This window comes from Perca fluviatilis, chromosome 13 (assembly GCF_010015445.1).
Source record: "Perca fluviatilis chromosome 13, GENO_Pfluv_1.0, whole genome shotgun sequence".
Lineage (NCBI taxonomy): Eukaryota > Metazoa > Chordata > Actinopteri > Perciformes > Percidae > Perca > Perca fluviatilis.
In genome coordinates this window covers 33,345,698-33,357,763 of record NC_053124.1, presented here as the reverse complement: position 1 = coordinate 33,357,763, position 12,066 = coordinate 33,345,698, and the positions used below count along the sequence as shown (strand labels likewise).

The 12,066-nt window shown below is 43.3% G+C and overlaps 1 protein-coding gene across 1 annotated transcript in view; it reads left to right on the top strand.

The window, feature by feature from the left end:
* The window catches only part of LOC120570939 (collagen alpha-1(XIV) chain-like), a 333,908-nt gene that overhangs the window by 101,651 nt on the left and 220,191 nt on the right, over positions 1 to 12,066 (top strand). The window contains 1 exon segment of the mRNA XM_039819635.1: positions 9,556 to 9,685. Within this exon segment, the coding sequence (XP_039675569.1) occupies positions 9,556 to 9,685 (130 nt within the window).

Sequence of the window (12,066 nt, the reverse complement as noted above, 5' to 3'; positions counted from 1 at the left end):
TACTGTCTTGGACAAACAAACAGTGTCTACTGTTTGGAGAATTCAACACAACATAGCGCATACATAAATCAGGTAAGTCATTAATTGTTTTACAAATATCTGTAGGCAGTAGAGCCCGACCGATATATCGGCCGATATTAGGCATTTTCCAAACTATCGGTATCTGCATTTATAATGGCCGATAAATTAATATTAAAAAAATAAAATAAAAACGGACAAAGTGTTGTGTTGTCTTCCCGTCAACCTTGAAATTTTTTTTTTAAATTTTTCTTCTACACATTTTCAGCGCTTATTTCTACGTCCCATTTTTTTTCTCATCTAAAACAAAAATTGAAAACGGCTTAACACAAGGGTTAAGTTTCATATCTTAAGTTTGTATTTTTATACATTTCATTTATCAGAACTTTAATATATTTTGATGTTCCTCTGTTCTGTTGTGACAATAAAACTAACAAGTTTATTTTTAAACTGCATTATCATATTATTTTAGTGAGGACTCATAAATAACTACAAATAACTAATGTTAGGGAAATCTGTTTTATGATTTGTTAACGCGTTTCTGGATTTCTTTTAAAAATATATATCGGCCGATATATCGGAATATCTGAGCGATTGCGACCATAAACTCATTATGAAAATGTTTACTGAGGTCATAAATCAAGTGAGAAGTGGGTCACTTTCTCATAGACTTCTACAGAAACCGACCTGTCGCCCCCTGCTGGAATTCAGACAGGATGCAGGTTTAAGGCACTTCCGCATTTACACCACTTCGCCGAACCGGATGCGTTGTCCATTCATATTAACAGTCTAAGGGTGTGTGTGTGTGTGTGTGTGTGTGTGTGTGTGTGTGTGTGTGTGTGTGTGCGCGTGTGCGCCGGTGTAAACAGGAAGCAGATTGTCAGACATTACTCTGCAGTTAAAAATCATGGACGAAAATACTAAAGACTACAATGGTGAAAGGAAGGACAGGGTGTTATTAGCTTGCAGCGATGACTCAGTGGAACTGTTACTAAAAGGTTTATAAGCTACCGAACCGATAAGACTGACTGACGTGCGTCCTCGTTTCCAAATGTCTGTCTGTGTCCGTCCAGACTACAAAGCAACCAAAACCAAACCAAACAAAAATGGGGAGCAGCAGCGTTTCCAAACGTCTCCGTTTTAAAGAGGCTCGGAAACGCCGGAGTTGTGTGGACGCGACTCGTAAACGTAGCAAAAGATATTCATTTTTAAAACCAAAACACATTAGTGTGAATGTAGCCTTAATCGCAGAGCTTGAACTGGCAAACTCCTAGCTTCTCTTTTTCTCCTTTCCTTTGCCTGCAGTGTGTTAGTTTTTGTCATCTTTGTGTCTTTGGCCTGATGGGTGGAGCGTTACAGGAACTCTTTCAAACACCTGAAGTTGCTTTGAAATGATCCTCTTTAAAGACGCTAACTGTCAGAGCACACACAGACTTCTGCTTCATAGAACTGACTTCCCTAGACGCCTTTTTGTAGTTGTAATTGAGTTGCTTCAAAGTAAAAGTCTGCCTTGATGTGTTGTTTGTGTTATTTTTTACCCCTGCATTGTCTATATCGAGCACGTAAGCCTTTAGACCCTCAATAATGCTCAGTGAGGGAGATGAGACGCAGGTGAGAGGGTGGAAGGAAAATGGAACAAAACTAAGGTCGCTTTCACACCTGAGCTGTTTGGTCCGTTTTAAACTCAACCCTGGGGCGTTAGCTTCTGGTCCACTTGAAAACGGGGGTCTTCGGCTACGTTTACACTGCTACGTTTTGGTTTAAAAAGGAATATCTTCTGCTACGTTTCCCCCTATAGGCAGCACGGTGGCTCAGTGGTTAGCACTCTCAGGCCTTTCTGTGTGGAGTTTGCATGTTTCTCCCTTGTGTTTGCGTGGGGGTGCTCCGGTTTCTTCCCACCATACAGACATGCATACTAGGACTACAATTGAAAATTAGCCGACTGGCTAACACTGGCGCATTAACAGAAATGTTGATTAATGTGCTAATCAAATAAACAGCCCGAGCCCCTAAACCGGAGACATCTGACCCGTTTTGGTTTGGAATCTGCGGGGTGGTGTTGCAGTCTCAACGGCCGCGAACGGAGACCTTTGGCAACACCGACACTGACGCCAACGTTTCGCCGCCTGATTGGGTCTCATCGGTCACAACGTCTCGTTCTCTGAGACTTGAAGCTACTAACGTTAACCAGCAGCGGGCGGAGTCTCCACGCTGCCTCATGTTTATGCCCAGTATACCAGAATGTTGATGAGATGTGAGGTTTGGCCGTGTTAGTTTAAACTGAGATTAGTTCTTTTACTGAAGCTAAAAACACTTGTGTGTGCACGGAGATCGATTTTGGCTCAAAACTCTGCTCAAAAACCACAACGTAGCGGTGTAAACGTAGCCTCGGTTTTCTTCCAAGTGAACTAGAGTTCAGTTCACTTTAGGTGAGAATCTAATATGACCCAAAAACAACCTGCAAATTCCACCTTGCACACAATGTATAGACTTACAGTACAGGCCAAAAGTTTGGACACACCTTCTCATTCAGTGTGTTTCTTTATTGTCATGACTATTTACATTGTAGATTCTCACTGAAGGCATCACAACTATGAATGAACACATATGGAATTATGTACTTAACAAAAAAGTGTGAAATAACTGAAAACATGTCTTATATTTTAGATTCTTCAAAGTAGCCACCCTTTGCTTTTTTTGGTAACTCTGCAAACCCTTGGTGTTCTCTCAATGAGCTTCATGAGGTAGTCACCTGAAATGGTTTTACCTTCACAGGTGTGCCTTTTCAGGGTTCATTAGTGGAATTATTTCCCTTATTAATAAAAAAGCAAAGGGTGGCTACTTTGAAGAATCTAAAATATAAGACATGTTTTCAGTTATTTCACACTTTTTTGTTAAGTACATAATTCCATATGTGTTCATTCATAGTTTTGATGCCTTCAGTGAGAATCTACAATGTAAATAGTCATGAAAATAAAAAGGAAACTCATTGAATGAGAAGGTGTGTCCAAACTTTTGGCCTGTACTGTATATACGATTTAAGGGATGATAACTTTTAGATCCATAAGCTCTCTCCTTCACTCGCCGTCTGTCAGCTGCTCACATTGTTTGTCTTCTTCTAAAATAAAAAAACCAGAAAACCCAAGGCGTTATAAATTTTGGCGTTGCTCTATTATTTCTAAGACCAGTGTTTAACTCTGATATTCTGTCCAATAAACAAGCGACCGCATTGTTTTACAATGTTTGGTGCGTTTGACAAAATTCCAACAAACTGTAGGTGTGAAAGTGCCCTGAGAAAGATGAGAAGCCGTTGGTGGAGCGGTAAAATTGATCGAGTTTGATTGATTGAGTTGGCCAGTAAGCATAAAACATCATCTGGTGTAAAAGTAAAATAATAAAAGAGAAAAAACAGTTGAGCCACAGCTTCTCAAGGCTGCATAGTAAACAGCATGAGTAACCTTTTAGCCTCTCTATGGTGCACGATCCCCCCCCCAAAAAACAACCGGAGGAAAAACGGATTCGCTTGAGCAGTGAAGGAAGATTAGACGGAGCAGCGATGTGAAGGGCACAGCCAGTCGTCTGCATCCCTATCCCATTAGACCTCATTACGCCTGCCGTCACGTTCCCCTTCAGGCAGAAAGCAATAAAGGAAGGAATTCAGAATCGGGATGGATGTGTTCCAGCGGTGAGGACGAGTCTGGCTCTGAGGGACCACTGTCCGAGCCCGGGCTTGGCTGGCTCGTGTGGCGTCCGCTGGCGGGCCATGTGGAGACTCATCTAGGCCAAAGAAAGAGTCCAGTCCAGTCCAGTTTGACTCAGAAAAAGTGCTTTCTTCCACACTAGTTCAGAGGAGCAACAGTGGGCGCCAATCAGCCTACAGACTGAACCCAAAAGAGAGAGAAATTTGAAAGATGTGAACAGCAACAGGGAGATGTTAGTATTTTGGCTAAAATTGGCTTTGAATACCCGTGTCCCTAAAACGGATTTTCCTGCCAACAGCAAAGTGTGTGTCACAGAATGACCATCCTGTCAGAGAGGACATGCCTGTCCTCAAGCCAGCACATACATTTACAAAGTTAGTACACATAAATGAAGGTCTCGGTATCTATATAAATTGCAGGAACGTCTGTCTGTCTGTCTGTGTGTGTGTGTGTTATGCGCATTTCTCTCGAACCGTTAGTCCGATAGATTTCAAACTTGACACGTGTCTCGCTAAGGGCACGGATAAGTGCGGTGCCAAGTTTGACGACGTTTGGATTAGAAATGCAAAAGATATCATTAAATATATATTGGTAAAAGAAGCACACATTGGCTTTTGCCTTAGCCGCTGGCCACCCCCCCTCTCACACTGCACACTGACTGAGCAGCCTTATAAAACTAACTTTCTGTCATATTTGCTGAAACTGGATCTTCGCAATCCTACCTACGGCACCTTTAATGGTGCTTACAATTGCACCTAAAATATATCTAGCTCTTACAGATAATTATAGTGCGCACAGTAAACAAAATCAATACCTTCAGAAATTAAAATAGGATCTCTGAAAGACTTGCTTTCTTCCTGGCCCCATGAAAATGGTTGTTCTCTCAGGCAGCTGTCTGTCCGTGTCAGTGATCAAACCAAACAGCCAATCAAAGGTCACAGTCAGTATTCAAGTGACCAATCAAAGCTAGCGGAGACATCAGCCACCGTCTACTTCATCCCCGCCTCCAAAGTTTGAAAAGTCAACTTGACAAGCGAGCTATTTTTAGGGCTGGGTACAGAATTCAATACTTTTTAGGCACCGACCGATTCATTCGACCATTCAATACCCAATTTCAATGCCTAAGGAGTAAATCGGTAGCCTGACAACCCAGACCCAAAACAAGATGTTGGGTCTGGGAACTCCCCATTGGTCAGGGCTCAATCCGAGGGGCGGGACAAACTGTTGTCTTTCAAATTCCATCTGCACGCAATAGGATAGCGCTACAACCAATCAGAGCAACGCTAGTTAATAGATTCAACTTTAAACTCCGAACCCATCTTCCTTTTTTTTAAGAATGACTTCAGTACCGTTCTTTGTCCTTTTCTCAAAGAAAAGCTGAACTCCAAGTCTTCCAAAGCCGATTCCAAAGGCCGCTGTTCGCCAGCAGCAGCAGCCATCTTCTTTGTTTTCAAGTAGCAGGGAAGGAATTCACGCAGAACCGTCGCAACTCTGCCGTCATTATGTTAAGCCCCGCCCACCGACTCTATACACGACGTGATTGGCCTGACTAGAGTTTGGTTTTTTCGCTCACAAGCCGGCGGAGAGTGGCTAGACTGACCCTGGCTGCAACATGACATTTGCTGCCGCTAGGGTGCTTCTAGATTTCTGGGCTAGTAAACCAGCGTCAGTGAGCCAATAAGCTTGCAGCATGGTTCTACCAAGATCTAATAATGCTTGTGATCGTTCAGGAACCGGCATAGAAGTCAAGGTATTGGTACATTTTTGAACGATACCCAGCCCATCGAGTGTTGAGCAGTTGCGAGTGCGTAGCGAGGCTCGAGCTTGAGGTAGCGTTCTGTGCGCTCATTTCCCGTGCACCTGCCTGGTTTTTATGTGCGCAAGATGAATTGAACCCCAAACTTCTGTAAGTGACAGAGAGGCAGGCAAGCAGGAAGATCTTGAATCGTCTTGATATTAAAGATGATTTCCCCGATGCTAAAGTCACGCTGTTTTCAGTCTGCGGGCTGAAACTCTCCACTGAAACCAGACTATTACAAACCCTTTTACTTCAATTTGGCGGCAGCGAGCCACCTTTTGATTGATTTTGTGTTTGTTTCCGCATATGATAAAGGCTCACCAGCTCCAGGGCCAAGCCAGCATTCAGCCTTTCTGTTTAGATTCCAAAACATCCACAGTACAAGAAAGCGAAACCAAAAATAGAAAATCTACTCCAATGAAAAGGGAACCTGCTGATGTACATGTCAACCTCAAAAAAGGTTTTTTTTTCCAGTAGTTGTTCTGGGATTAATAGTCTATCTATCTTTCTGTCTGTCTCTGTCTATCTAGCTGTGTGTCTGTCTGTCTGTCTGTCTGTCTGTCTGTCTGTCTGTCTGTCTGTCTCTGTCTATCTATCTATCTATCTATCTATCTATCTATCTATCTATCTATCATCTATCTATCTATCTATCTATCTGGAACATGGACGGCTTCATGTCTTTTTTGAGTCAGCCCCCAGATCCCTAGCTGTCCAAAATTCTGCATCAGTTAGGAAGTATGACTCTTAAAATTTGGCAGCACATCTAATATCTCGGGCTCCAGAAGGAAACCAATTTATTCATGGACGGAGCAGACAAGAAGAGCAGATGGACAAACATTTGTCAGTGCCTCCATTCTGCCAGATTTTTTTTTTTTTTTTTAAACATCAGTTTTTGGGTTTGGCAGAAGGTGAAAGATGCTAAAGTTCTGGGTTTTTGGCCATCTTGCGTTAGCAGCTGTGTTATAGTGGAGTTAATCATCCAGAACCAACCTCTGATCTGGCATTAGACGCTGGCCAGTTAGAAATCCTTTTTACATCTGCGTTAACAAAACTCAACCACGAGAAACCAACAGATTCTCCCTTCCAATCTCGTGAAATCCGGACCGCTTGGTCAGGGGCCTTTGTCGTTGTTATTGACGCTAAAAGTCTCCTTTAGCGTCAGATCTAAACGCGCTGGGTCGGGACTATTATTGGCATCCCTTTTGGGCTTATAAAAGGTACGTTTACGTGACACATGGGAAGAACGGACGGTTGGGTTCAGGAAAACGATAACGGGACCGTTGGGTTTAGGAAACGTGACACGCGGGAACACGATCCCCGGTCTCCGGGGAGCCCTGTGTCGTTTGACTCATCCACCGATTTTCGGCCTTTCATACTACTCGCTAGCGTAGTCGCTCTTAGTGCTACGTCATCTTCAAACCCTTCAGACGCCGACAGCCACTGTCCAAACGTCCGTATTTTACGAGTTAGGAGTTGAATTTTATTTATAGTATCAAATCATAACAAGAGTTATTTTGAGACACTTTACAGCTAGAGTACGTCTAGACCACACTCTATAATTTACAAAGCCCCAACAATCCCAATAATTCCCCCAAGAGCAAGCATTAGCAGTGGCTGTTGCGACAGCGGCGAGGAGAAACTCCCTTATTAGGAAGGACCCTCGGCAGACCCAGGCTCTTGGTAGGAGGTGTCTGGTGGTGCCGGTTGGGGGTGTGATGAACAGAGGCAGTAATAGTCACATTAAAGATAATGGAACAGTGACTACAATGGTAGTCGTAGTAGTTGATGTCATAGCAGGGCGTTACGGGATGTAGCGTGGCCCAGTAGAGCATGGGTGGGCGCGGCAGGGCGCAGCCGGACACTGCAGGGAAGCCCAGAGCGTAGCAGGGTGTAGCAGGTCCACAGCGACAACTGCCACCCTAATCCAAGGCAATATTCTGGGCGAAAAAGAAACCTAAGGACTCCGGGGAGTAAAGTTCCCCAGAGCTAGGTTAGTAACAAGCATTTCAGGGACAAGGATGCACACAAAAACCACGACGAGCCTAGTATTTTACCTCAATCTTGTTAAATATATCCTTTTTCCACATTAAAATGTCTGAAAACGATAAGATCTACGTTCTAAATGTTGAGTTGTGTTACTCGCGTTATCCCAAATATTCTAACCCGGAGAAATCTGTCATTTTTTCAAGGTAACGGTCTGTTAAAGTTGATCGCCTGTCGATGGCGTCATGCCCCCTGATTGTAATTTTTCACCATTTTCTGACACTTTATAGACCAAACAACTGATCCATTCGTCCAGAAAATAATCGACAGATGAATCAACAATGAAAATAATCGTTAGTTGCAGCCCTAATGTAGTTTTGAGGTCCCACCCGCTAAAAGTAAGAGGAAAAGTGTAACGGTCGCGATTTTCTGTTATAGATTTACCTGTTTTATTGTGTTAAATTATTCCCCGTTTCCTTGTTTACGGTCTCTTGTTCTCTTTGTTGCATTTTACCATTTTTTCATCCTTGTGTATGTTTTATGCTGTTGTTGCTGATGTTTTTCTCCCGTGTCAGGTCTTCTTTGACTTCCTGTCTTTGTGATTGTCTGTCCCACTGTCAGTACCCGATCCGTTCTGCGCATGCGCAAGATGTTCACGCATGCGCTGTGGTACGAGGATTTACGACACTACCCAATCTGTTCCCACGCTAGCTAACGTTAGTTTAGCTAATAGCTAATTCGGCGGACCGCTAGGTGATTATAGCGGCCTGCCGTTAGCCTCCACCGGGAAGCTAACGTTAGTTTAGCTAACGGTTAATTTGGCTAACCGCTAGCTGATTGTGGGCGGTTCGTTGAGCCTTCCACAGTTAGGCTAACGTTAGTTTAGCTAACAGCTAATTCGGCTAACCGCTAGCTGAGACAGCATGTAAACTTTAAAAGACCCTCAAAATAAAACTTGAAAATAAACGTTAACATATATAACAGCTGTTACGTCAGTTCTACTTTACTTGTGCTCATTTAAAATACAATCACTCAATACTTGTCTTTATTGTTATTACTGTAAAGTCTTAATTTAGCTGTAGCCTGCTTTTCCCATTATGTTTGACTTAACGTTATTTTAGACTGAATCTAGCTGTCCTTTCTGCCCATTGACATATATAAAAGGTTCTGCCTGCACGATCCGTTCTGCGCATGCGTTATTTTAGACTGAAGGCTGTCGGCTAGCGGTTAGCCAAATTAGCTGTTAGCTATCCCGGTGGAGGCTAGCGTGGAACAGATTGGGCAGGTCGTAAAACGGTATTATCATCTGCGCATACGTCATGGCATACGTGTCATCTTGCACATGCGCAGAACGGATCGTGCCGGTGGAACGGATCGGGTACTGACACCCACCTGTTCCTGAGCCCTCGTGTCACCTGTTCCCTTGTTTCACCCTCGTTACCTTGTGTATTTTAGTCTCTGTCTGTTGTCAGATTATTGTGTGTGTGCGCGTGTGTGTATTTCTACCTCCCGTTTGTCTCGGGTGTTCCAGTATTGTTATTCCCGGTCTTTTGGCTTCCTCAACGTTCTTTTTGAAAACACTTTTACCTGCTTACTTCAGGACTCTCTTTCTGTTGTAACCCTTTTTTTTATCTTTAATCACCTGCGCCCATTCATTTCCATTTTTTTTTTAAATAACATACCTTTTGTGTGTGTGTGTGTGTATGTCTGTCTGTGTGTGTTTGTGTGTTCTTTATCTGTAGGTTTTTTTAATAGTTTTTATTCTACTTATTAATGTGTCTGTATTTTATGGATTGTTTTTAACAATCTACAGTTTATGTACCCACTAGTCACTGTTTAGAGTGTCTTCTTTTTTTTAAAATTGTATTTATTTATATGTTTAAGGATCTTTTGGTTATAAGTGGATTGCCTTTGGTGTTCCCTCGCTTATGATGGCGTTTCCTGAGCTCGATTCAGCTCAGTTTTGTCGATTGGGTATTGTATGAAGCATTTATTCATGTATGACAAGTGCTATATGAATAAAGTTTGTCTGTCTGTCTGTCTGTCTGTCTCCAGGTGAAGGTGGAGGACTCTGTGAACGAGGTGGAGCTCGAGGGATTGACTCCGGCCACAGAGTACACAGTGACGGTTTACGCCTTGTACGGAGAGGAGGCCAGCGACCCCATGACCAGCCAGCAGACCACATGTGAGACAAACAGAGACACACACACACAAACACACACACACACACACACACACACACACACACACACACACACACACACACACACACACACACTGCTGAGGTGATCCGTCAGTAAACTGATAAATCCATCAACAGAACATAAATAACTTATTCCCTCAAATGAAAGTGCAATGCCTGCAAATGGTCAAAACCGTCCCAAAAATGCAAAGTACATTCAAAATTGCAGACTTCCTGTTGCAATTAGGGTATGGGTCCAAGAGGCCTTTTTGTAAGTCTGGACATGATACAGATGCCTACCAAATTTCATACGCATAGGTGAAACTCACTGCAGAGGCTGCTTCTTTGAAAATTAGTACGGGGCGCTATCGAGCCAATTCATCACACCACAGATCACGCGCGAGTTCATAGGTCGCCGCTTCGGTGAAGCACGAAAGTCTTTTAAACTGACCTTTGTCGATCTGAAATGCAGATTCAGCAACTGCACGGCCTATTTCTCGCTTTAAAATGTTTTCAGAAACACTCTTCGGTGAACTATTTTCGTTAAGTAAGAGATCGTATTCTGAACAAGCCTCCAATACGGTCTGTGAAATGGCGTTCGTCCAATCAGGTGCGGCCATCTTGGTTGTTAGAAGAGCGTAGCCTGCTTTCTTTGCTCGTCAGCGGTCAAAGTGAAGAGAAACGGGGTAACTGCTAGTGGCGAGCCCACTAGCGTGTAATGCTGGGAAGCGGCTGCGGTCCCTGCCATGAACGCCACGTTAAAATATGTGCGGCAGAAAGTGCTCTCTCTTCCTAATTGGTCATTGTCAAAGGAACGCGTCGTAGAACATGTCCCGCTAGGCGAAAAAGGCGAAATAATCTGACCTGCTAGACTCTCTGCGTCGTGGTCGTGAAGCGTCCCAGACTTTAGATCGCCGACCTTTGATCACGTCACACTACAAGAGGTTAAAGACACACGTTTGTCGGTCCCGACCCTCATAATCGCGCACGACTTTGAACGTTTGTCCGCGACGTTCTCTGTCAGGTCAAAATCGGGCTGAATTCGTGTAGGCGTTAAAGTCAAATTGGTTCTCACAGAGATAGAAGTACAAAGTCACACACACACACGTTTGTTTCACTATCTTTGTGGGGACTGTCATTGACATAATGCATTCCCTAGCCCCTTACCCTAACCTTAACCATCACAACTAAATGCCTAACCTTAACCCTTACCCTAACCTTAACCATCACAACTAAATGCCTAACCTTAACCCTTACCCTCACCTTAACCATCACAACTAAATGTCTAACCTTAACCCTTACCCTAACCTTAACCCTTACCCTCACCTTAACTATCACAACTAAATGCCTAACCTTAACCCTTACCCTAACCTTAACCATAACCTAATTCTATCCCTAATCCTAAAACTAAGTCTTAACCCTCAAACAGCCCTTTAACCTTGTGGGGACCAGCATTTTGGCCCCACAAGGCTGTGCAGACCCCACAAGTATACTGTATTCCCTGGTTTTTGGACCCCACGAATATAGTAAAACAAACACACACACACTCTCTCTCTCTTACAGTAAATTTGAATATAACTGGGAAACCATCAATCAGCTTTACTGACTGTTGATGAAATTCAATTTCATTAAATTTCTGACCGATTTTTATGACCCTCTTGGACTCAACACTCGCAGCACATTTGATTTCCCATAGTGCATTCAGATTTACTGTCAGCTGTCTGATGCTCCGTAGGAAAGAAACCACACATCTCCCAAAAGTTTATGTTTGGGAGCACTTGTGTTTTTTTTTGTGTTTTTTTTTAGAAACCTCACTGTGAAGTTCAGGCAGTTTTTTTTTTTTTTTAAAAAGATCTGGAGAGTCATTGAACCACTGAGGAAGAGGAAGAGGCTGATTCCTCCCATCAGCGCTCCCGCTCTTCACCTCTCTTCTAATCAGTCACATCAAGCCGCCGCAGTTCATTTGCAAAGTGTTTTGCCGGCAGTTCCTCGGCTTTCCAAGGACAGCTGCAGCAGCTTCAAGTTGCGTCCCGGGCACCTTTTCAGCCCCGACAAATCTGGCCAACCGGCGGCGCCAAATTACTGCAGTAAAAGTACCAATACCAGACTGTAAAATTACTCTGTTACAAGTAAAAGTCCTGCATTGAAAATGTTCCTTAAGCTGTGTGTTTAATGGTCTCATCATCTCAGCTGGACTTGTAGTCCGTTATACTGTCGGCTAGGTTACTTTACAATCAGACATCAGATGTTATAAACTACATGTGTTCTGTGTGCAGGAATCTTAACGTGTAAAGTAACTAGTAACTAAAGTAACTAGTAACTAAAGCTGGAACGGATGAATGTAGCGGAGTAACTAAAGTAACTAGTAACTAAAGCTGGAACAG